The 26,889-nt window shown below is 35.0% G+C and overlaps 1 protein-coding gene across 1 annotated transcript in view; it reads right to left on the reverse strand.

The window, feature by feature from the left end:
- Window positions 1–701: 701 nt before the first annotated feature.
- The window catches only part of LOC126980061 (neuroligin-1-like), a 33,951-nt gene continuing 7,763 nt past the window's right edge, over window positions 702–26,889 (reverse strand). Inside the window, exons 6-9 of the mRNA XM_050829682.1 lie at window positions 15,228–15,439; window positions 10,849–10,969; window positions 7,120–7,190; window positions 702–5,182 (exon numbers count right to left, since the gene is read on the reverse strand). Of these exons, the coding sequence (XP_050685639.1) occupies window positions 5,075–5,182; window positions 7,120–7,190; window positions 10,849–10,969; window positions 15,228–15,439 (512 nt within the window). The 3' untranslated portion in view covers window positions 702–5,074. The remainder of the gene's footprint in view (window positions 5,183–7,119; window positions 7,191–10,848; window positions 10,970–15,227; window positions 15,440–26,889) is intronic.

A 26,889-nucleotide genomic window follows, 5' to 3' on the forward strand; every position in this document is an offset into this window, starting at 1 on the left:
GTCGCGTCCGACGGTCCGCCAAGTGTGGGGCGGCCCTCACCGTAACAGCTTCCTGATTAATTATCGGAAAACTTCTTCTTCTCGTTACTTCTTGTATATTGTTATGTTAAGGGTACTCTCAAACAATCAGCACTTAGGCGATTTTTACTCGTAGCGCTAATTATTGAAATCTATACCCCTCTAAATATATTAACGGCATAATTTATGTGTCATTTTTATATCAAAATCCACCTGTAAAACTTAATCTATTAACGAATTTACAACATTAAAATGTTGACGTTAAACTATGACGACCAAAATACATTATGTACAAAAATTAGTATATATAGTATTAACAAATCACTTATATTTATAAATAATGTTCAAAAGTAATCCGATGCGTGTATTTATATATTTATTTTATTTTAATATGTATGGTCGCACACCAGTTGGTATATGGATATTTTGTTTTATATAATAATAATAATAATGCCTCATTTAATCCAAAACTCTTTTTAGACAAGTGAATTGTTAGTAGTATTAGTTGGTAAGATATATTTCTAATAGTTTGGTGTTAGTAAGATTAGTTGCTTATGCTTCTATTTATTTGAGTTGTGGATCTCGTTAGAGTAAAGGCCTCCTCCATTTTCCATAGTGTTCGATTTTTGCTTTTATGCATCCAGTCTTTTCCTGCTATTAAAGTTAAGTCAAGTTAAATTAAGTCATCAGTCCACCGTTTATTTGGTTTGCCAACTCTTCGTTTGCCTAATGTTGGTCCATTCCATCTTGTGGTTAAGATTGTCCATCGATTATCAGTTTATCGTGAAATATGTCCTGCCCATTGCCACTTAAGCTTCAGGGCTCGTGTCAGTGCGTCTGTAACCTTTGTTTCTTATCGTATTGACTCATTTTTAATTTATTGTTTTTTGTTTATTTTGAGAATGCTTCTTTCCATTGTTGTTGTTTTATTAAAGGGGGAGGGGGGCAAACTAACAAGAAGCAAAATGTGATGGGAAGTGGCAAGGCAACTGCCCATGGACGTCCACAACACCAGGGATCAAGAGATACGTTTCCGGCCTTTAACTTGGGAGAAAGGTCTAAGCTTGAAGGTCCCTGACGTTTTAGGGTAACACACACGACGCGACACGAGTATCGGTTCGGAAGAACTGTAGCTGGTAATTGATTCCAAGTGTGTGTACAAAGTGACTGTGTGAGGCAAAAAATTTCTCGCAAAACCCGCCGTTCTTGCCAGACGTACTATAACCTCACTGTTGAGATCAAAAGCAACAGAAACTGGTAAAACTTATGCATGCTGTCGTTAACTGTGACTCTTTTTATACATGTACCCGAGGAAGGTTTTGTGTTAGTTTCATGCGGGTTTTAAAGGCAAGAAGAGGATTCCATTATACTCCGTCCCAAAGTAAAAAGTAATTTCAAAGTAAGCTCACTACGTAGATTGTAACAATTTCTTGTAACGGATCTCATAGATGCGCATTTGTTTTGGTCTACATCATTTAAAATAAAAACGTAACAAAACCTCAATAGCGCTGCAGCAGGTGTGTGTCCGGCCTTACGACACGACGTAGACTCATTGTGGCTCTACGTTTAAATTTATGCACAATATTATGATTTACGACTAAGTCAAGTCTTTCAAGAATTTTATGATAAAAAGTTTATAATTAATTAATTATTGTTGCTCTTCATAGCCTACTTAGCGTGGAATCCATTATTGCGTTCTACTCAATTTCTGTATATTAATTTCTTTCAACTTATTAATTTTTTTGTATGGAAAAGGAGGACAAACGAGCGTACGGGTGGGTCACATGGTGTTAAGTGACCACCGCTGCCCACATTCTCTTGCAACACCAGTGCAATCACGGTAGCGTTGCCGGCTTTTAAGGCAGGTGTACGCGTTTTTTTGAAGGTACCCATTACGTATAGTCCCGGAAACACCCCAGAAGGAAGCTCATTCACAGCTAGGGCTTCTAATCTCGGCGGTATTACGCGTGCGGGATCCCACTGGATTTGCGGGATTACAAAGAAACAGACTGTTATGTTGTTGATAAAACAATATTTTTGTCTCTCTTGTTGTCTTATATTAATTTGATTATATCTCTCAGTATCCTGATCTCATAATAACTTTATAATATACAAAAAAGTTTTTTATTACTTGTTTTTTGTTATATTTTGTACGTAATCATTACATAGGTAGGCAGAGACCACATCTCTCACCTAAAAATGGCTCAGATAAGATTATATTAGTTACTAAGTGCGGGCCCTGCGAATCCCGAGATCCCGCGGGATAGTCAATTTCACTCCCGCAAATACCGAGATTGGAAATAGACCGCAGGATCGGAAGCCCTATTTACAGATTTGTAATACGTGGAAGAAAGTTCCTTGTAAACCGCACTTTGGGGGATCGCCACACATCCAGATGGGGGGGTGATGTCCTAATTTGTGGCATGTCGTTCGAAGTTGGAATTAGGCGGCAGGAATCATTTTATACGAAGGACTTAGGTAAATAACATTACCTATTAAAACAGAAACTATAAGTATATTAAGTGCTTTTAGCTTCGTAGGGTACGCGGAGAAGGGTCAAGTCAATATTGAATTAGACGACCTACCAGTCGTGTGTACAGAATGGGAACCATTAAACACGTCAATAACTGAAAATCTATTTTATGTCAAGACGGTAGTCACAATTTTCGAACCGAAACATCGCTTGATGATATTCATGTTACACGTGACTTTAATTAAATTAAAATTAATTGTAAATCATTCGGCCATTACGAGTATAATTCAGTGCCGCACAGAATTGTGGAAATGCCCAAAATTCGAAGCAGCTCTTTAGGCCAGTAATTTTTGACCTTGATTTACATGAATAAAATGATTTTGAATTTAATTTGATAATTAGTAACATTAAAAAATGAGGTATCTAAATTATAAATATCAATTAAACTTTTACTAAACTTAAATTTGGCGTAGAGCTGGGCCACTAAGGATGAGTGTCACTGGTTTGGGACGTGACTAGTATCAAGTGAGTCGAAGTCATTCTCTAGTTCAGCTTGAACTTCGTCTGCCTGTACAAAGTTCTATAGGAACCGGACTATTGTGTGTTAACAATACCAAGTACATTTTAATTACCTTACCAACAACTGAACATTTTTGTGATTTTTTTTAAAGTGATAACACTTCTGGGATTAATTATACAAATTAAATTTGGAAACAAAATTTATGAACGATGCGGTACTTGAATTTCAGAAAGTGGCCTCGTCTACAGAGAGTTGAACAAGACATACAAGATTCAATTAAATTCAATTTATCAACGATACGTCACTCGAATGGTTGGCTCAGTGGAAGAGCGCTCGCTCGCTCGTATTAATTTTCTTTTTAAATTTAATTTGTTTAACTGAAACACATGTAACTAAACAGAGATATACTATACACATTATAATATATAAATCTCATAAATTAACAATAATTAGACGTTATTCCAGAAAAACATTCCAAACCACAATCATGTCGAAATTGAGTTAAGAACACAATCTGGTCACGTGATTCATATTAACCGACTGACAAAACATGGCGGACCTAGTGTCACATTTTAAATGACATCATGACTTAGTAGCCCAACCCACATGTATGGAATACACTAATATTTATTAAACTTTAAACTTGAATTCCTTAAAATGAGATTTTTGTGGCTTGGAACGTTTTTCAGGATCTACGTCCAATTATCAATCAACATTACCCTCCTAAACGTCAACATAGTGTTGCAGATGTTAGGAGATATACAGCCTAGCTGTTAACATATACAATTAGAAACTATAATAAATATATTGCTAAAGTTAAACGGCAACACATATAAAATATGTACAAAAGTATATTCCATCAGAAAATTCCTTGAAATTAGTACAAAGTCTTTCAAATTTCGCGCTTTTTTTGAAGGTACCGTACCTTCAAAAAAAGCGCGTACACTTTCCTCAACCGGGCGGCAACGCTCTTGTGATTCCTCTGGTGTTGCAAGAGAATGTGGGCGGCGCTGATCACTTAACACCAGGTGACCCGTACGCTCGTTTGTCCTACTATTCCATAAAAAAAAAACTTGAAATATTTATCATGTATACAAAATTCGTATATCTTGCTACTACATAATGTTAGCTACTATGTCAATATGAATTCTTAAATTTAAACAGACAATTATTATTTACAGAAACAACTCATTCAACAGACAATAAAACACATCTGAGTTACTCGGCTAGTTTTACGTACTGGCTAACATAATAATATTTGGCTAATCAATAAGGTCGTATAAAAGCAACTGAAATACCTGTAGGTTGCCTGGAAGAGATCGCTGAATAGCGATAAGGTCGCCTAATTGTGTTACCATAACTGCTATAAATTGTAACTATTATGTAGTATTAGTGCAATCAAGTATTTTCATTCATTCATTCATTTATTCATACAATTGTATTTAATTACTGTAATGTTGGACACTAATTTCACTTTTTTTTATAGATTGTTATATTTATACTATAAAATTATAAATTTTGTACAATAATAAAAAATATCATATTAACACTTTCAGTTTCGATAAAAAACGTGTGGAAAAAAATATTGGAAATCGAGGTCTATCAATACATAAATGGTGACCTATTTTGAATATTATAATGAAGACATAATGTTGTTAGATAGCATTTGGGGACCGAGAAGATGATATACCCAATGTTATTCATGTGTCAAGAACAGTATTAATATTATGATGATGTGACTTGGGTTGCGTTATACAGACATTTTTTTTATTAAAATACGGGATACGAGACGAGCAGGACGTTCAGCAGATGTTAATTCATACTCCCTGCCCATTACAATCAGTGCCACTCATGATTGTTGAAAAACCCAAAAATTCTGAGCGGCACTACAATTGCGCTCGTCACCTTGAGACATAAGATGTTAAGTCTTCAGCTTCAAATTATTGACAGGTAATTACTGACAGTAGAAGGTAGTAATTTATCTCTATCTGTAGATAGATATATTGGGATCGGCCGTTAGTGTATTGTCACGCTGCCGCTACGCAGACTCTAGTACTCGTACTCTAGACGGAGATCTCTTGTATCTGCACTCTCTTCTTCGCGGGGGGATGCAGCGTGGGAGCGCCGGACGAACTGTCCTGTCTCTCCTTCAACTCTAGCTCGCTGCTGCGCTGTGGAAATTACTTTGTTATAATACTATACCTAGTTAACACTTGAAATTCTAACATGAAACTTTTCAGATACACTGTATTATTGTAATTAAACCGAGTTCAAAAAAGGATGAGGTTCTCAATTCGTCTGTATGTTTTTTTTTTGTTTTTATGAAAATAAGGGACGAAACGAGCAGGACGTTCAGCTGATGGTAACTGATACGCCATGCCCTATGCATGCAGTGCCGCTCAGGATTCTTGAAAAACCCAAAAATTATAAGCGGCAATACAACTGCGCTCGTCATATTGAGACATAAGAATATGTTAAGTCTCATTTGCCCAGTAATTTCACTAGCTAAAACGCCCTTCAGACCGAAACAAAAATGTTTACACATTTACACTTCACGGCAGAAATAGGTGCCATTGTGGTACCCATAATATAGCCGGCGTCCTGTGCAAAGGAGCCTTCCACTGGTAATCTGATGATATCTCGTGACAATTACCAGATTAGAAAAACTTTGCGAAGTGCCGCGGGGGTTCTAGTCGTTATTTTTATATTTGGAGTTAGAAATATAAACCTTTTAACAAAAATATTGCATTTGATATTTTAAGAAAATTTATTGAATTAGGCGTTACTTTGCGGAAATCCATAATTATACAAATTATTTAAGTTTTCTTTAGTGTTAATTCCGCCAATATTGCACGAGACCCAGATTTTGGCGAGACAACACGTCCTGAGGATGCCTCGTGTAGAGGCGAAACACGTGTCGAATTGTTTTTAAAGACAAATATTGGCGGAATTAACACTAAAGAAAACTTAAATAATTTGTATTTGATATTTTGACAGTATAAGTGTGAAATTCCCATGTGATTATAGTAAAACATCCTTCCTGTGGGATTTCAGAGTGAAAGTCTTTCACATGACAGCCAGAAAATATTGAATTTCAAAGAATACAGAGAGAGGGACTGCGAGCTGTTTCTACTCCGTTGGTTCTACGGCAAGACCCGTTTTTTTTAAATCTAGCTGGCATTGGTAAAAACATTTCACTATAAAATGTCACAAGAGGTGTTGATGATTCAATTTAACAGTACTATGTAAGTAAGTGCTATGGCAATAGCGCGGTCACAGCTGAAATACGTTCTCATTGTTTTATCATGTCTTAATGGAATCTATATAGCACCATTGTCGCTTGTGATCAAAATTATTAAAAAAATACTAATTATTAAAGGACGACATCTCAAGTCAATTTCGTACTCAATTAAAGTAGATCCTAACATCCCAAGAGTTGAACAAACATATCAAAATTAACGGATCGTGTGACATGTGGACGGTTGGTTTAGTTGATAAGAGCGCTGGGACGTAACTCGAGAGGCGTGGGTTCGAATGTCACATCGTCCATACATTTTGTTATTATCAGCTTGAACTAGGACATGACCGCGTATAACACAGGGCTGGTCGAATTGCCGGGGACCCAGTGTTCTGTGAACGGATCGGTCACCTGGCGTTGCGTAGAGTCTCCGCTTCATTTTGTGTCTTCTATTGCGTTTATCAAGGGGAGTGTTCAGAGAAGCTTTTTCAGATGTTTCCTGAAGCCGAATTCCACCTTCATACGACGCGCCACAAATCCTAATTTGTGGCGCGTCGTACGAAGCTATCCTAATATCATACACAGTGTCTGAATAATGGCGTTCCGTCACAGTGCGGTTTTCAAGGATCTTTCTTACACAAACCACAAAGCTGTGGAATGAACTCCCTTGTGCGGTACCGGGACGATACGCATGGGTACTTTCAAAAAAGCGCGTACACCTTCTTAAAGGCCGGCAACGCTCCTGTGATTCCTCTGGTGTTGCAAGAGAAAATGGGCGGTGACGATCACTTATCACTAGATGACCCGTACGCTCGTTTGTCCTCCTTTTCCATAAAAAAAGGGTGACGGCAGTATCGGCCACAAGGTTACCTTGAGCGTGCTCTTCCGCGGTGAGCAGACAGCGCCCAGCTCGCAGCCGGTGTGACGACTCCTCGAGCTGCCTGCGTGGTAACATATGGAATCTATTTAATATTTCAATTCTAACAAATACATCGAAGACTTATGAGTATAAGATCGCTCCAGGAATTCTGCGAACACCCCAGGAGGGTTCAGAACTTCTGGAAGAAGCAGGGCTGGTTGGAATGACTGGCCAACATTTAGTGGTCTAATTTCAGAAACAGGAGCCCCTTTACCTTTACCAAAATACATAGAAGGCTAAGATTGAAGGATATACTGACGTTGATTGCTAATAATACGTTGTCTATATAAACATGGTTGTGTTCCAATCGGGGTAGGAAGAGACAATAGAATGCCATTTGCTTCTATCCTTACAAACCTCACGCGCTTCCCCTACATTCATTACTCTTTTCATACATGCTCGCCGGTTGCGGGTGCTGCGAACCTCTCCTTTTCTCAAAACGTCCCCAATTTGGTCGACGAATGTTCTACGAGGTCTCCCGCGACCGACTTGCCCACACACACTTGCCCTAAATATTTGATTCGTCATTCTTTCTTCACTCATATATATATAATATAAATCATAAATCGTGTTGGTTTATCTTTCGATATATATGAATAAAAGTCTCATTGCTAGCTTTTTAAGTGTCTAGAAAATGCTGTGTTCTTTAACAACCCATTCGATTATTGTGATGTAATGTTTAACTCGAAAAATGTATTAAATTTCCAAATTTGTATTCAATAAAATGATATCTTTATAACCAAAAAAGTTACAACTGGTCAAAACAAAATAAATATATTTTGTTACCTAGTAATAAATTACATAAAAAAAAATACATTTCCATGAGCATACAAGGAAATAAGGCGACTACTACCATATCGCACACAAACTTATTTTATTAAATAGTATTGGACAGCTAAATAAATAAAATGATACAATAACTATTGGATAGATTTCAATTAAAACATCTAAGTTTTATTCTATAAAAAATATTGCGATATCTTCAAGTAATACAGTTTTAACGACGATTTTTATAGGCACTACGTGTGTCAGAAATGTATGTACGCGGACGAAGATAGTTTTATATATAGATACAAACATATTAAAAAACATTTCTTTTATAATCTCACAGACACAAACACACTCTTCTCATAAAAATGCAAATGTTGATACAGTATTTTTTAAAAAGGTTTGATTTTATATTGATATTTTTGTAATAGTTATTTGTTTGTCCTCATAACTTTGTATCCATTAGGAAGATGGGGATGGCTAAAAACCAGCGTTGCATGAAATATTATTTCGAGCAGATTAAGATACTCCACTTTGCCTACTGTATTGTATTTACTTGTATATTATGTTGATTTTGTAAAATACGTAGGTCACACTAAAAGTTTTGCGTTACTTAAAAATCAATATGTTATAACCAAAATATTATGTTTATTGCTTTTCAAAATACTCTCCTTTACATTTTAAAAACTATTTCATGCAATCGAACCATTTTTTAAAACAGGAGAAACACAGATCTGAAGGCATGTTTTCTACGTGCTGATTAAACGCTATCACTTCCTCTTCGGAATTGGTAAAAGTGAAACCTCTCATCAAATCTTTGATTTTGCGGAAAATACACAAATCACAGGGTGCTAGGTCGGGGCTATTTGCAGGTTGGGTGACGAGTTGTACTTGTTCGGGAGCTAAAAATGAATTAGTTTTGTTGGCCGTGTGTGAAGAAGAGTTGTCATGATGTAGGAGAACGCGGCTTTTTGGTCGTCTTTCGCAAACTTTTTTTAACACCCTGGGTAAACAAATGGTAGAATACCACTCGGCATTACCACTCGTTTGATCTTCTAGTGGAATTGTGCAGATGGGACCCGGCGCTGAGAGAAAAAATGCGATCATTTTTTTACCAATGTTTCGCGCCTGCCTCACTTTTATTGGCATGTTATCATTTTCAAACACCCATTCACAGGATTGCTGTTTTTTTGGGTTCAAAACAATAAATCAGGACGACACGTTTCGTCTCCTGTAACAATTTCATAAACAGCATAAGAATGTCCGTGGTCGTACTTCATTAGCATCTGTGAGCACCATTTCACGTGAGTCCACTTCTGCTCTGCTGTCAGTTCATAAGGGATGCAACGACAACAAAATTTTCCAAACTTTCACTTCTTCGTCTAAAATTTTATGAATTTGGTTAATACCAATCCTCAATATTCCTCGAATTATATCATAGGTAATCCCAGGGTTATCTTCAATTAGCCGCTTAACAGTAGCCACATTATTTACGTTGACGGCAGTTGAAGGCCGCCCTTCACGAAATTCGTCATGTAAAGAAACCCAACCTCTCTCAAATTCAGTAAACCATCGCCTCACGGTGCTCAAGCAAGGTGCTCCTCTCTCAAAAGCATTTTGAAGGCGAGCAGCACAGTCTTGCGGAGAGAGAGAACTTTTAAAATCATAAAAAATCATCGCTCTAAAATCTTTTCGGCGTAATTCCATTTTGGTTGCGTACGTAGAGCTTTGACACAGGCTTTGATGTGTAATAAAAAACAGTTGTCACATGATTTCCCGCCAACTGATTCTTTTTATTACTACGAAGGTTGCAACGTTTCAAAAAATACAACATTCGAAATTCAAATTGTTCCGATTAGCTAGAAGTGCAAAACTTTTAGTGCCCCTTGTATGTATCTTTATTTGAAAGTAATAAATATTTTTTTTATTCAATATCTTGAAATTAGACCACCAAATTATTACAACTCGCTTCTTATTAATTATTCTATAGCCGAACCTCCACATCTATAGCTATAAAAGATCTATCTTACGGGACAACATAACAAATGAGGAGCTTCAATGTTTTGATACAAAAATACAATAATAGGCAGTTCCTTGACGTAAACATTTCATTGAAATGATTCTATCAGTCTAATAACTGAGTCATATCAAAAACCTACACACAATCACGGGCTCCGGCAAGACTAAGAGACGGTCGTCGTCATGGTCGGATTTGGTACGGCCGGACCATCGAATGTTCGGGTGGGCTCCCCGCACCAATTGGTCCGGTATCGTACCGAATCCGACCATGTATTTAGGCTAAAAAGTGACTGAATTAAGTGGGACATTACTGTAAGCGAGTCTGTAGTACTTACTAATGAATAGTGCACTTGCACTTAGTAAGTATAGTAGAGGGTAAGGCGTAAAACTTTCTGTTAGCATATTATTTTTTTTTGCACTTGATTAAATGACATTTATCATTATACAAATTCAATTTCTAACCGAAATTTATGAACGATGTGGGACTCGAACCCGCGACCTCTCGGGTTCCGTCCGAGCCCTCTTACCACTGAGCCAACCATTCCAGTTCGGGTTCGTGTCCCGAATCATTCAAATATTTTGGTTACAAATTTAATTACCTATACCACTTTAAAAATAACAACTTGCTTAAATTATTATTAATATCTTAGATAACTTATACGTCTAGATAATCTCTTGCTCTTAGAAAACCGATTACAATTTACTTAGTGTGCGTGACAAGCTACGTCTTACACACGCGATTTGTATGACACTTTGTATTAGTGTGCGTGCATTGCTCAAAATAGAGATTAGTTTAAACTCAATTTGTTTCGACGTTTTCACAGAAGGCGCTATAGGTATAAATGATCTAAGATTATTATTATAGTTATCATTAAAATATCAGGTGCTCCCACCGTGACGAGCTGGTCTGCGTGCTCGCCGTCTGCCGCGCTGCAGGTAGATGCCGGTGAACACCAGCACGTTGAGCAGCAGTAGCCCACAACCGGCACCCAGAGTCACACCCAGTGCCGCCGTGTAGCTACGAATGATACAACATTAACCCTTCCACCTCGCCTCCCCACTTCCCCACCTTTCCCGTCCTTCGGGCTTCTGAAGAACCTTTACGCCACCACAGCAACCAATAAAATTCCCCTTCGTATGTTAGTGATCTCCTAAAGAAAACTGCCGCTTACTATCCGTCAAGCACAATCATTAGCATCCTTTAAAAATCAACTAAAAAAACATTATCTGTCCTCTATTTGATAGAATCTATCTGTATGTATCCACCAACATAATTCAAGAATTATGATATGTTAATTGTTGTTCCTACTTTTTACTTATTTTACTTTCTTATAAATTTATATATATTTTAGTATAGTAAATATTATGTGTGTCTATATTTTTGACACTTTTCTTACCCTTTTAATGTACTGTCTTTCTCTTTTATTGTATTACAAATGGTTGCCTGGAAGGGATCACTATATAGTGATAAGGCCGCCATTTGCACCATATCATGTAAGTATGTATGTTAGTAGTTAAGTTATATTTTGCTAATGTGGTGTCACGTGTGTACAGGACAACATCTGTCGGGTCCACTAGTATAATATGCAGTATGTAGTATTATTGTGTTTCGGTCTGAAGGGCGCCGTAGCTAGCGAAATAACTGGAAAAATGAGACTTAACATCTTATGTCTCAAGGTGACGAGCACAATTGTAGTGCCAATCAGAATTTTTGGATTTTTCAAGAATCCTGAGCGGCACATACTTTGTAATGGGCATGGCGTCAGCTGAACGTCCTGCTTCTCTCGTCCCTTATTGTCATAAAAAAATTGCATTAGAAATGGTGGTTTTGTTAAAACAAATTTCCGCTGTAAATCTTACTACTCAACAGCAGAATATCTAATGATCGGACAGCCTGTGTCCAAAAGCAAATGATATTGTTTTTCTTGCGCCATTTCTTCTCTCTTAGATTTCAATTTAATTCTCGTAGTGATTTAGTTGACTACGAACATAATTTTTTAAGGGATTTATTTTGTCATATTAAATTGATCATTTTGAATATTAAAAAATATAAAGATTTGTGATAATTTCAAGTAGTATCTCTCTATTACGTTCTAGACACCAATCAATGTTGTGAACATTAACGAACAAAGAGTTTACACTCAAAGTGAAAAAAAGTACGGGAAGGAAATGATAGAGTCGCAGAGATTTAATTGAAGGCATCATTACGTGAACGATGACAGAGAATATTATTTACGAGTGAGGTTCTCTTTGAAATATTACGCCATTATTCACTCGACACCCGAGTTAATTCTGCGAGCAGTTACTCCCGCCGCCTACAAGTGACTCTGAGTGCTTATATCAGATGGGTAAGAAGTGTCCGCCATAACTGAGATATTATTATTGTTTAATTATTATTTTAATTTGCTAAAATGACTTCCTTATGCGAATTGTTAAATATTTTCTAATACAGGACCCTACTGAGCTAGAGGTCCCGGGTTGGAATCCCGGTAAACATTTATATTACGACTATCTGACCCAGCATACGTTGTATTGCCATCTAAAGTAATAAACAAAACAATAATTAAAATTTTTGGGGTAAAAAAACAGATGACGACCGATTCTCAGACCTAGTAAATATATATTATATCGTACATAAAATATATCGATCGTACTACAATAATTATTATATTCGATTGCCATCTCGCGGAGGTGTGGATGAAAGAGAATAATATTATAAAAATCGTGATACAAAAATGGGTGTTTATCGTAAACGGGTGAACATTTGAAGTTGTATGTATTTTTAGTGCTGAATCATAATGATTAAAAAAAAATGGTCAAAAAGTAATATTAATAGGGGACCCTTATCATTTAGGGGTATGAGATAAAGATGTTGGCCGATTCTCAGACCTACCCGATATACACACAAATTAGTTTAGCCGTTTTGGGAGGAGGACACCAGCACACACAAGAATTTTATATATAATATGATGAATATGTACGTTTTTGTTTCCGAGTGATGGATGTTTATAAGTAGGTATTTATGTATGCTTAAGTAAGGAGCTAAGCCTAGTTTGGGGCTAGATAAATTGTATAAAAGTGTGTCAGTATTTATTTAAATAAAATTATTTAAATGTGTAACACTCGCGTTAATCAGACAAAATACCATAGTTTTTTTTTAATACATTGAAGTTGAGAGAGAACAACTTGAATAAATATTTATTTGCACATATTTGTATTGTATTAAACACACACGATTTACAGGAGAGACAACGAAAAAATATACAGAATTATATTCATATTTTCCATTGAAGTAAATAGTCGTGAGCTAAAGTGTCTCTTATCAAAGTTGTGTTTATACCACAACGTAGAGTATATTGATAAGGATCAAAATTCCGAGAATGTTAATATCAAGGAAACTATTCACATTCGCTCCACTCCAAACATCTTTGTTACTTCTTACCTTCATGAGGCAACTTTGTATTATATACGGGAATGTCAGGTGAGTGCCAGTCTCGAAACTATGACGTACTGGGTCTTGCGAATTTCTCCATGACGTTTTATGTGTTTGTTGCAGGCTTGTTTCAAATAATTGATTACGAGGGAGAGGGAGAGATAATGAATGAATTAATTAAAGCAGAAATACTTTATCGCACTAATTAAATGAATTTATGTATGTTTAAGTACGTATATTGTATTAAATATATCGTTGTCTTGTAACCCATAACACAGGCTATATATGCTTAACTTGGGGCAAGATAATTTGTGTAAAAAGTGTGTCAATATCATTAATATTATATTAAAAGAGATCTCTTCCAGTTTATCTAAAGGTATGGGAGATTTTATTTACATATAACTCGACATAAGGCAATAATTTAACATTATAAAGGATATACAGGGTGTCCCAAAGTTATGGGACATGAACGGAAAGTACCTTAAATATCGTAGATGTAGACGTCATAATTAAAATACTTTATAGCATAGTTTTTTTTTAGTTTAAAAACGATACGAGAACGTGGGCGAGTTACAAACAGAATTGTGCCATATCATATCGAGTATTCACTATAAAATGATAAGAAAATCAAAAGGCAGCGGACTCATTAAAATATTACTATTATATATTATATTTATATTATATATTACGAATAATCAATGCTATCTATGGAATGATAATATCTCTACTTTTCGGACGTCGTTGTCGGCAATAAATAACTTTTTTGAAATTTGACTCAAACATTTTACGTTGCTCCTTTCTTTTAAAATTAAATGTCACTTAAGAAGAGTTATTAGTTTTTGGCCATTCTTTCGATTGGCATCATAAAAATAGGCGTGCTTTTTTTACATTTAAGTCGGTTCGATTCCCAGACGAGGCAAGTAATTTTTAGAAAATCTTGGAATGCAGAATTACTAAATTTCAAAAGTAACATAAAGTCTTCTTTCAGTAAAATACCCTATCTACGATATTTAAGGTACTTTCCCTTCATGTCCCATAACTTTCGGACAACCTGTATATACACACATACATAATATTATATTTATATAAATACAACTTACATATTTTATACTGTTAGATACATGCACAAAAGAGGAAAAAAAATAGGACTAAACAAGTATATGATAGTATCTGTATGTATTGTATTCATCAACATAATTCAACAATAATTTAAAATCGTAATATAAGTAAATTATTGTTTCTATTTTATATTTATGTATTTATTTTCCCATATATTTTATCTTTATTTTAGTATATTATATATTATATGTACTTTTGTGTTTATTTTTACACTTTCTAACCCTAACCTTAATGTATTGTTTGGACGGGATGACTATATTGTGATTAAGTCGCGATTTGCACCATAAAATGATACTAAAAATATATATTAGTAATAAAGTTATATTTTGTTAATTGGTGTCAAAAAATTCCGTGCACATGTCTGTAGTGAAACCTACATTGTGCATGAAACTCTAAACTGTATTTTGATTTCAATCGCTATGTTAGACATTACTATCACCGCTACCATATTCATGTTCTACTGGTGTCTTTGTACTGATCCCCCGTCATGCATAAGACAATCTCTTCTTCAACTATGTACCAAAATACGGTAAAATGCTTCCTATCTCATATGATCCTACGTTGAATCTTATAAATTTATGTGTCTCTTTTACTGTCACTTTTTCGATTCATCGACTTTCAAATCACAACGTTGCTAAAGAAGTTTTCACTTCAAAAAGTGTAGCAAGTAAAATAAAAAAATAAACTTAAACGATAATAAGATAAAGTAATAATTATTAGGTACCTGTAGTACTGTGTGTCAGCGGCGAGGTTCGAATCCTGGGGTGTCGATGAGGGGTTCGCAGGGGGCGGCAGAGCGGCCAGCGCGGGCGGTGACGGTGAGCATTCTTCCACGCCAGGTGCCTCAACCTCATCCAGCTCCTCCAACTCCTCCGCACTCTCCTCATCCTCAAGCGCCGCGCTCGTCGTGTACAGCTCGGGAAGTATGTCACCTGACGCCGAAATCAATTGTAGGTTTAGTACTTAGATCACTCATACGTCTACAAAGTGTGTGACAGCTGTGACAACGTCGAAAAATTTTGTATGAGACTTGTCCGTTTATGTCAATGGCTGCTAGTATACTAGCGGCACGCTATGATGGCCGATTTGATATATTATAATAGTGATGTGAAAAGTTAATTTATTCTCGAAAAAAATATAATCAAATCTATTAGTTTGATGCAAGTGGTACCTGATTAAAAAGGTTTAATAAAACAAAAATATGAATGTTTACTTAATATATTTGAACGGACTGAATATTGGAATGAAAATGAATATACATACTTTATATGCACATAAGAAACATACGAATACAAAAGAGACCAAAAAAAGGTGTAACAAAAGGCCAGATTTAATCAGATTCGTCCATACTGCTATTTTCAGTGTCATCACTGCTATCATCACCTTCATTAATTATAAGTTCGTTTTCAGAATATTATCTATTTTTACATCTTTTTCAGAATCTTCCCTTATTAATTTAACAGTTCTATTCACAACCTTTTCCCAGTCTCCTTTAGTCACGTGTTCACAAGCTTCTTCTAATATTTTTAGCATTTTTGTTGCGGTAAATGGGGGTCCTGTACTGCGTCTTGCAGCATATCCCTTAATTTGAGCCCACATCAACTTAATTGCATTATATTTACAATGGCAAGGCGGTAACCGTATAACTCTGTGCCCATGTTCTAACGCTATTTCGTCAATGACGTATCGGACCTTGGTTGGTTTGTTTTCTTTTAAAAGACGTACTAATTCCGCTTTTAACATATTTATGTTTGCATCTACGCCGACACAACACAAGGTGACGAGCGCAATGGTAGTGCCGCTCAGAAATTTTGGGTTTTTTAAGAATTCTGAGCGATACTGCATTGTAATGGACAAGGCGTATCAATTACCATCAGCTGAACGTCCTGCTCTTCTCGTCCCTTACTTTGGAACATTGACAGTTCTTAATAATCATTTCAGGCATCTAAGCGTTAAAATAAATGCAATGCCGGTGAATATATAAATAAAAAAAGAACTTGAAGTGCGCTTTTAAGGTATATGGTATATAAACTTAATAAGACTTCATCTGGTGTTAAATAATATTAGTAAAAATAAAATACGTTTTCAAGGATTTAAAGTGTAAAATACTAATATATTGTTTCGCAAAACATACTGGCAGTTAACAATGGAGGCTAAGCCAAGGCAGCGCAACGTGAGTTTAGAAGACATTTTGGCTCTCGCACAGCGCCTCAGCTAAGCCCGTGAGAGCCTTTCCGTAATCCGAGCGTCGCCAGCGAGAGCTAGCACTCTCTTCAACTCAAATCCTTTCGTGACTCGACAACTAAATACATATTGTCAACGTATTATGAGTACTATACGTTCACCCGAGACAACTTATCTTGAATATAATAAAATCTTACAATACTTACCGAAAACAATATCGAATTCCATGCCTTCATATACCTTTGAATTAATTTACGATACATTATTTTAGTAAATTAATTGTGTGGTAGATGTGGCCTACACTAGATGAATGATTGAGAAGCTATTATTACGGTAAATAGATAAATAATGCCGATGAAGACTGTAACTTAGAGAGAAAACTGTTAAACTGTTTAATAATAATTTTGTGCGATGGGCAATTGATTGAATTGGAGATTTGGAGTTGTCATTGATAACTTCCAATTTCGTTGGTGCTTATTTGGGTTTGCCTTGCAGGCCACTGTGGTATTGGCAGTTACTCGAAATTCCTAGATACCCTATTCCGATAGTCAATGATACTTCAATAATAAATAAACGCTTTACGTCACACGAAGAATCGTAATGGCAAAAGTTTTCATATAATTGTTGAATCGGTTATATCAAGGAACTTTAATTGTCAATACGAGTATCTTCATCTTATATATAAAATTCTCGTGTCACAATGTTAGTTCTTACTCCTCTGAAACGGCTTTACTGATTTTATATGCATATTCAGTAGGTCTGAGAATTGGCTACTATCTATTTTTCATACCCCTAACTGATAAGAGTTGGTCACCCTTAACATGTTTTTTTAAATTCTTGGTCAAATTTTTTCGTTTTTATGTTATTATGATTCAGCATTGAAAAATACATACAACTTTAAATTTTCGCCCTTCTACGATCGATAAATCTAATATCGAAAATAGTCCTACTATTTTTGTATCGCTATTTTTACATTATTCTGTTCCATTTACAAAACCGCTATAGGGTTGCAGAATAGCAATCGAATACAATAATTGTATTACGATATATTTGGTACGTCTGAGAAACGGTTGCATCTATTTTTTATACCTCAAAAATTTTTGTTATTGAATATTTTTTTAATTACTTTATATGGCAATACAATGTTTGCTGGGTCAGCTAGTCTTATATATAAAATTCTCGCGTCGCAATGTTGTTACTCCTCCGAAACGGGTTTACTGATTTTTACCAAATTTTATATGCATATTCAGTAGGTCTGAGAATCGGCTACTATCCATTTTTCATACCCCTAAGTAATGACCCATGACTAAGGGATGTTCACCCATAATATGTCTTTTTTTTATTTTTTGACAAATTTTAATTTAATTTTATTATGATTCAGCATTAAAACATACATTACATACAACTTCAAATTTTAACCCGTCTACGATCAACACCTATTTTTGTATCGCGATTTTTATATTATTCTGTTCCATCCACAGATCAGCAATAGGGTTGCAAAATGGCAACCGAATATAATAATTATTATAGTACGATAAATTTGGTAGGTCTGAGAATTGGTCGTCATCTATTTATATGACGCAAAAATTTTATATACTACATTTGTTTTATTACTTTATTTGGCAATACATAGTTTGCTGGGTCAGCTAGTATATTATATAAATCCAGTGTCCTGATGTTTGTTTTTCGTGAACTCTTAACTAATGAACGAATTTTAAGGGAGATTATTTCATGGAGTGCAGTTCAGCCATAAGATTCGATTTGGGACCATAGTTATTTTTATTTGCAATATTTGTTTTGTATGGAAATATGATATGAGAGAATTTATTGACGCATGGCTTGTGAAACAATTTCATTATAAAAACAGGGAGCATATTTTACGAAATAATTATTGATGTTATGAAAGATTATTGAAAAATTCATAAAAACAGTATTTTATTTATGATGTACAATACCTACTTATAACTAGTCAAACCATAAAAATTGTAAGAACTGAAATACTTGTCATTTTATAAATTGAATTCAAATGTGATACGTGTTTGATACGTTAGATTATTGCCCACCATTTTGCATGTATTTTTGGAGGTTAATATAATGCAATGGGGTAATTTAAATAGACACAAAATTGCAGTGTTTGTTTTGAACAAAGTGGGTGTGGAGACTAAACAATACGTCAATATCAAGCCGCACAAGAAATCAATAGACAAGCAGTCACTAATTTTACCATAAAAACAGTGTGTAAGTCCATAGACTCATGACCAGACAGATAAAATTCCTGCAGTATAGCTATGGGAAGTAGTTTCGAATTCAATTCTTTTATATTGCTGAGACTATAATTAATAATCACATACTTACGGTTAAGTAAAGTAAGTTTTTTTATGAAAATAAGGGAAGAGACGAGCAGGACGTTCAGCTGATGGTAATTGATACGCCCTGCCCATAACAATACAATGCCGCTTAGGATTCTTGAAAAACCAAAACATTCTGAGTGGCACTACACTTGCGACATAAGTTGTCAAGTCTCATTTGCCCGGCGCCCTTCAGACCAAATCACAATAATGTTTACACATTGCTGCTTCACGCCAGATATAGGCGCCGTTGTGGTATACATAATCTAACCGGCATCCAAAGGAGCCTCCCACTGGTTTATTAAGATTACATAACATCATAAAAGACAAATGCTTTTTAGTTTGTAACGTAACTCATTGCTAGACTAGTAATTATGTTTGCATTACACTTAACTCACCGAGACTAGAATGGACTTTACAAATTATGTAATCGACACTCCAGTCAGTAAGATGAGTCCATAATAGAATATTATATTAACTAATTTTCGAGCCACAACGGTTCGGATAATTTCCGTTTATGAATGAGTTTAAACTTCCAGATAATCCTGAGCCAGCGCTGATGTTCACTGACCAAAATTGTCTCGTCCATTTCCGTCCTTTATGCGCTGTTAGAGACGCGTTTGTATTCATCTCAAATAAAATCTTCTGCATACACTCTGGCTAAGTACAATAATTATACCATAAAAGGTTCCAGTGAAATAAGTTCTCCTTACAATTCCAAACTGTGATTATTGTCTACATAAATAAAAGTAAATTATGTTTGCATTTTATAGAATAACTAGCTGACCCGGCAAACGTCGTTTTGCCACATAAATTATTTTGAGAGTTAGACCGTTTGTTGGACATTCCAACATTACTTTATTTTTCTAAAACAAAACAATTTTCCTAAGATAAACGTAGCCTAAGTGACTCCTTATTACATCAGCTACCTCCCAATAAATGTCCCTTTAAAATCGGTCCAGAAATTTCAGAGATTAGCCGGGACAAACAGACAGACAGACAAAAGTTGTAAAAAATATTATTTTGGTGTATGTTCCTTATATATATTCATAAACATGTAGTAAATAACGGTTATTTCAATATTACAAACAGACACTCCAATTTTATTTATATGTATGATGGATAGATCTTGTCACTACATCACTGGCATCCTCATTCGTCACACATATCAGTTTATTAGGAGATAGTGACAGAGTTGATTTTGGTTTTCAAATCCTAGAATTCTTCACCTGGATCCAAAGGGGAAAACATAATTAGCAATGAGAAAGGTTTCGATTAAATCTATTGGTTCTTCGTTACCAACTTGCGACGGACAACTTACAGATTGATGTTTTGGTTTTCAGAATGTATAATCAGTGGAAAAGGTTTTACTACCAAAAACCTTTTACTAACTTTGTATCTGAATGATTTATTTAACAAACAAGATAAGAGGTAAAATGTGCCGTAATTTTTCGTAGACAGTTGATTATTTAAAATATTAAAATGATTGTGATCTACTAAATTGGTGTTTAGGTATCTTCTTTCACTCACAACCAATATAATAGCTTGACGCGGGTCCCTTACTGTAATAATAATATAACACAGTTTTACACAAATAATCTTGCCCTTAAATAGGAATAGCAGAGAGTTGCAAAACAACGATATATTTAATACAAATAAACTTCATTTATTCGGAAAAAAAAACCATAATATTCATTATTTAAATGATTGCGCCTACCGGGATTTTAACCCGGCATCTAGGTTATGAAGGGTCACTGGACTATTTTATTTACCAGTTGGAGGCTCCTTTGCACAGGATACCGGCTAGACTATGGGCACCACAACGGCTCATATTTCTACCGTAAAGCAGTAATGTGTAAGCATTACTGTGTTTCGGTCTGAAGGACGCCGTAGCTAGTGAAATTACTGGGCAAATGAGACTTAACATCTTATGTCTCAAGGTGACGAACGCAGTTGTAGTGCCACTCAGAACTTTTGGGGTTTTTCAAGAATCCTGAGCGGCACAGCATTGTAATTGGCAGGACGTATAAATTACCATCAGCTGAACGTCCTGCTCGTCTCGTCCCTTATTTTCATAAAAAAAACTATATGGGTCGTCAATATAGTACAGATAGAAGTCCCTCGCAGTCGTATGTGAGTTCGGACGGTGGTGGACTTCTTCTTCCTTCATAATCTTATGTAATATTATTAAAAAGAGGAAACATTTGTGTTTTTTATGTATGTTTGTAATGTTTTCCCAAAAAATCTACTGGACCCATTTCAAAACTTCCATCACCATTAGAAAGCTGCATCTTCACTGAGTGACAATGGCTATATTACATTTAAAAAAAAAAAAACTACTAAAAATACCATAATATAACCCAAGGTGTGAAAAAAAAGGCATAAGAAATCTGTCATCGCATGCGCTGCGGGAACTATTGATGATGGAACCAAAAATGTTAAGAAAATTATAGAACTCTAACTTTGACAATATAGTACAAAAAAGTCCCGATACGCCACACCTACTGTAGTACTGCCACTATAAATACTTTTTTACATATTAAAAGTTGAAAAAGTGCCGTAAATAATCAAACAATATTATTCATACCTCTGTATTAATCGTTATCCCAATTAGTAAAATATTTTATCCACACCCATGTTTAAGTCCTCTATTACAGATTCTAAAACAGTTAGCTTATTGCCAAAATTAAAACACCCAATGTCCTAATAAGCATTACATCATCCAAATGAGTATTGTAATGAAATTCAGTACAACATTACATCATCCGTTTTCATTACAACACTCGTTTGGATGATGTAATGGTTACTAGGACAGGCTTTTTTAATGTTAGCAAGCTAACTGTTTCAGAATCTTTTATAGAGGATTCATATTATGGTTGTAGATAAAGTCTTGTATGCAACTGTTGATAATTAGGTATTAAAACACTCATCCGATAATAAACCCACATTCGTGTTCTAATACCCTTTGTTACACAACAGTTGCATAAATAACTATTTTAAATTATTAAAATATTGCAATAAAAATGTAAATTTGTGTAACACTAGCTGACCCGACAGACGTTGCTCTGTATATAATAAATACTAGTGAAATTACTGGGCAAATGAGACTTGTAATGGGCAGGGCGTATCAATTACCATCAGTTGAACGTCCTGCTCGTCTTGTCCCTTATTTTCATAAAAAAAAAATAGAATAATGTATTTTTTTATGAATTTGTCAATAATATTTCATAACATTAAGAATTATTTCGTAAAATATGCACCCTGGTGTTGTTATGAAATTGTTTCAAACGTACGATTTATCAATCTACATATAGTTGGTTGTCAAATGTCAAAGATTATGGTTGCGAAATTTAATTTGTGACAAAACTTAAGATTTATCAATCTACATAAAAAGAATGTTATCAATAGTTAACAACTGTAATATACCAACTATAGCTAGCTTAAATTAAGGTTTAGTTTTTTTTTTACCTCCTGATAAAGTTAGAAACAAATGTAAAAATTCTAATTAGTTATTCATTTGAAACTATGTTTTCAATTTGATTTCTGAACGGCGGAGGACACTTCAAAGGAAAAACAAAATTGTTGTTTTTAGTTAATTCCGAGAATTTTCATATTTATTCCTTTTAAACCTTCTCTGGACTTCCACAAACAATTCAAGACCAAAATTAGCCAAATCGGTCCAGCCGTTCTCGAGTTTTAGCGAGACTAACGAACAGCAATTTATTTATATATATATATAGATTGTAAATAAATTAAATGTTAAGTGAAATAAAACTTTTATATTAACAAAAATGAATCTATAGTCCGACTTAGTATACTTTCCACTACCATGATATCGGTATCTACACGAGTGACATATATTCTTTATTAAAAGGAACAGAAAAAGAAATACAATATTACATTATTTGAATTTAACAAGCCGTATAGGAGAGATACCGGAGACGTGATATCCGGATATGGAATCTGCAATATTTCTTGGCATTACTCTTAATACAATTTACAATGGGGCCCCCATATTAAAGAATTGGCTAATAGACTTAGTTCTGTATCACATGCAGTTAAAAAGAAAGAAACAGTTAACTGTTGCCTCTCATAGATTTTTGATAATGTTATGTATGTACATAGGCGCAAAAGCGAATTTCCTAGAAAATGTCACAATCATAATATTAACACCAGGAATAAATATAAACTTATTATGCCTATTACTCGGCTAAGTCAAGGGCTTTTGTTGGGCGATTAATATACTTTGACAAGGTGATCCCAGAATACGAATAAAACAAATGTGTTACGAAATTCAACTATATTGTTAATAGACGTTTCTTCGATAAGAGTTACTATAACATAAATAACTTTCTCGATAATATCACACCTTGGCAATGGAGCGCCTTTAAACTATTTAACTAATAAAATTATTGTAACGGACCTTTATTTAAAAAAAAAGCTTCTTGCGCCCATTCTTCTCAGGTTATGTTTTTGAATGGTTTTTCACGTTTATTAAGTGAAATTCTATTTTAAATAAAAAAATATATGAATTTCATTGTTTTCACGTGCAATTATTAAAATATATAAAAAATGAGCGCTACTACTTTGAATCTATAGCGAAATTTGAAAATAATTTGGAGCAAAAAGTGTGTGTGGTGCGACGGAGCATGCTATCCTCCTAATCCTACGTTCGTCAGTTCGTTTTCTTACAAAAAGAATATAGCTAATAATAATAAACTTGTAGATTGAGGCATTGATCCGAAAAGTGTATCAAGGAAGTAATTAATATGGGACATATTAGCTGAAGTACGGGGTAAGTGTGTGCCGGAACCCATATGGGGTTACATCAGAGTAGTATTCCGGGCCGCTCTGAGTGCTACCAGCTATCTTTAGCCGCTCGATATGCGATAGAGTTCCGTTCAACATTATTAGCTTTCTAAATTCTAGACAGGACCTCACATAATAGAAACCTTATAGGTGCAGTGTATGTGGACTGAAGCATATATACGCTTAATAGTTCAAGTGTAAGTCATAGTATTTAAGTATTTTAACTGCATCGTATCACGTTGATTGTAATTAAAAAAAATTAACAAAAAAACAACTGACTTCAAAAACACTATTCCAAAACAATAGATATGCACTAAAAAGTATGAAAATAATTGCGAAATTCTAGTAACGAATTTGGTTATATTTGGAGTCGGTGTCACGGGAAGCACCAGCTTTTAAATGTAAAAAGAATTATCAAAATTGGTTGTTCTATTTATATATATATTTAAGAATTATCAAAAAACATAAAAAACATACTGACAAATTGAGAACCTTCTCCTTTTTTGAAGTTGGTTAAATATGATGAAGCTGTAAAATTTATCGAAGTGGCAGGTAAAGATAAAATATATAACTTGTGATATTCATAAACTTCAGTTTTTGACCTAATTGAATAAATTTGAATTTATTTTAGTTAATAACATTTTTTATGAAAATAAGGGACGAGACGAGCAGGACGTTCAGCTGATGGTAATTTATACGCCCTGCCCTTTACAATACAATGCCGCTCAGGATTCTTAAAGAACCCAAAACTTCTGAGCGGTGCTACAACTGCGCTCGTTACCTTGAGACTTAAGATGTAATGCCTCATTTGCCCAGTTATTTACGGCGCCCTTCAAACCGAAACACAGTAATGCTTACACATTACTGCATCACGGCAGTAATAGGCGCCGTTGTGGTACCCATAATCTAGCCAGCATGCTGCGCAAAGGAGCCGTTAAAACGCATTAGACAGTGTGGGACAGAGTACTTTGATCAATACCACTAATATAACAATAACAGAGATCAGTTGCTTCAGTAAGCTGTAAAATAAACTTATTAAATTTTTATAATGGACACTACGTGCTGAACTAGTATTTCGCGTAGTGCCTACGTAGCACACGTAGGAAACGTAGCACTAGACTGTTTTTTTTTTTTTTTTATTTAACACACTTTTTACACAAATTATCTTGCCCCAAGTTAAGCATTTATAGCCTGTGTTATGGGTTACAAGACAATGATATATTTCATACAATATACTTACTTAAACATACATAAATACATATAAACATACACATAAACATACATAAATACATATAAACATCCATGACTCGGAAACAAACATCCATATTCATCATATAAATGCTTGCACCTACCGGGATTCGAACCCGGGACCTCTAGCTTAGTAGGTAGGGTCGCTAACCACTCAGCTATACAGGTCGTCGGTGTATTGAATCCTTATCGGTACACAAAGAACACTCGCTAGGAGAGCCAATTACAGATGTATATTCCGTTTCACTCACCTCACTACACATATCTCTAATCATTTGTTTGATACCTCCGTTTTAATATCTTGTGTAGTCGACAACAGACAATTAATACAATATTTAGTTAGTATTTTCTTTGATTAACGTGAGTGTTACACATTTAAATAAAACACTTTTAAAGGATTAAAACGTGTGTAATTATACCTTTTTTTACATTAGATTTTTGCGTAAAAGTTTTTATCTTAGCTAACCCGACGTTTCAAGACCAGATCTCGTTTTCCAGGGGGACTGCTATGCATGTAACTTTTATGCAGAAATCTAAAGTAAAAACAGTAATAGTTACACTCGTTTTAAAAAATATTTAGTTGTTATTTAATATTTCTTTATTAAGGCTAGGTTGCATCATATTAGCTGTTACAGTTAAGGATAGTCAAATTTAACGTTAACAGTAACGAAGACTTTAAAATAGACTGCGAAATATATTGAAACATCGTATTCCTTGGCATAGCTAAGTAAAAAAGTGAATTATCAAGTCAATATCGAATATTTATTTGAAACTTTTGACAGGTTGCTATTTAACATTAACAATAGCTTCCACGGGTAAACACGGACGTTTTTGGTATGATGTCAACCTAAGTCAATGTGATTCAGGTATACAGATATTATATAGACCATATTCTTTTTATTTCTCAACCATCAAAATGTGCTACGGTAAACAAATACATTCGGCAAAAATATAATTATTATTGACATCATTATAAATATTTTGAACAAAACGTTTCAAGTTATCACCCACCAGATATCAACCCCAAATTAAATGAAGGTGAAAATAGAGATTGTAGCAATTAAGCGGATTTCGCTAAATATAAGAGAGAGCCTTGAGGCGTTATTTAACGAGCTCGGCTGATACTTATTCACCTCAGTTTGACAGCGGGCGAAAATATTTGCAAAGAGTAGTTAATGATGAGAGGAAACGACTCTAATGGCGACGCACCTCGCCAGCCGAGCCCATTAAACGCTCCTAAAATTCCAGCCGCCGTTTCATAAGTTCCGTTCGGAGACGGGCGACGCCTAATTGCTCGCTCGTCACATTTCGTCGTTTAATTCTCTCATATTAAATTATTCCTAATTCTGAATGCCGTTGTCGTCTTATAAATAACTTCCTGCCGCACGATCGCTCATAATTAAATCAAAATAATATTTAAATCGTCAATGGCTTACAGACCGAAAAGTTTATGGTATTGTTTCTTTGTGAAACGGGACAAAAAAGGTATGCATCACTACATGATAATTGATCACCGCCGCCCCCTCTCTTCAGCAACATCAGAGGTTGTTTGTAGGCACATATTATTCAAAGTTGTTGTTACTTCAAGGTTCAATATGTTCCGAAAGTTTCTCCTGCCACAAATTAGGATATCACCCCACCATCTGTGTGGTGGTCCATCACTTTGCGCTTTTTAAGGTGGTTCCTTCCAAGTACTAAGAAACTACAAAGCTGTGGAATGAGCTTTCTTGTGCGGAGTTCCCGGTACGATACGACATGGGTATCTACCTACCTTCAAAAAAAGCGCGTACACC

This window comes from Leptidea sinapis, chromosome 4 (genome assembly GCF_905404315.1).
Source record: "Leptidea sinapis chromosome 4, ilLepSina1.1, whole genome shotgun sequence".
NCBI lineage: Eukaryota > Metazoa > Arthropoda > Insecta > Lepidoptera > Pieridae > Leptidea > Leptidea sinapis.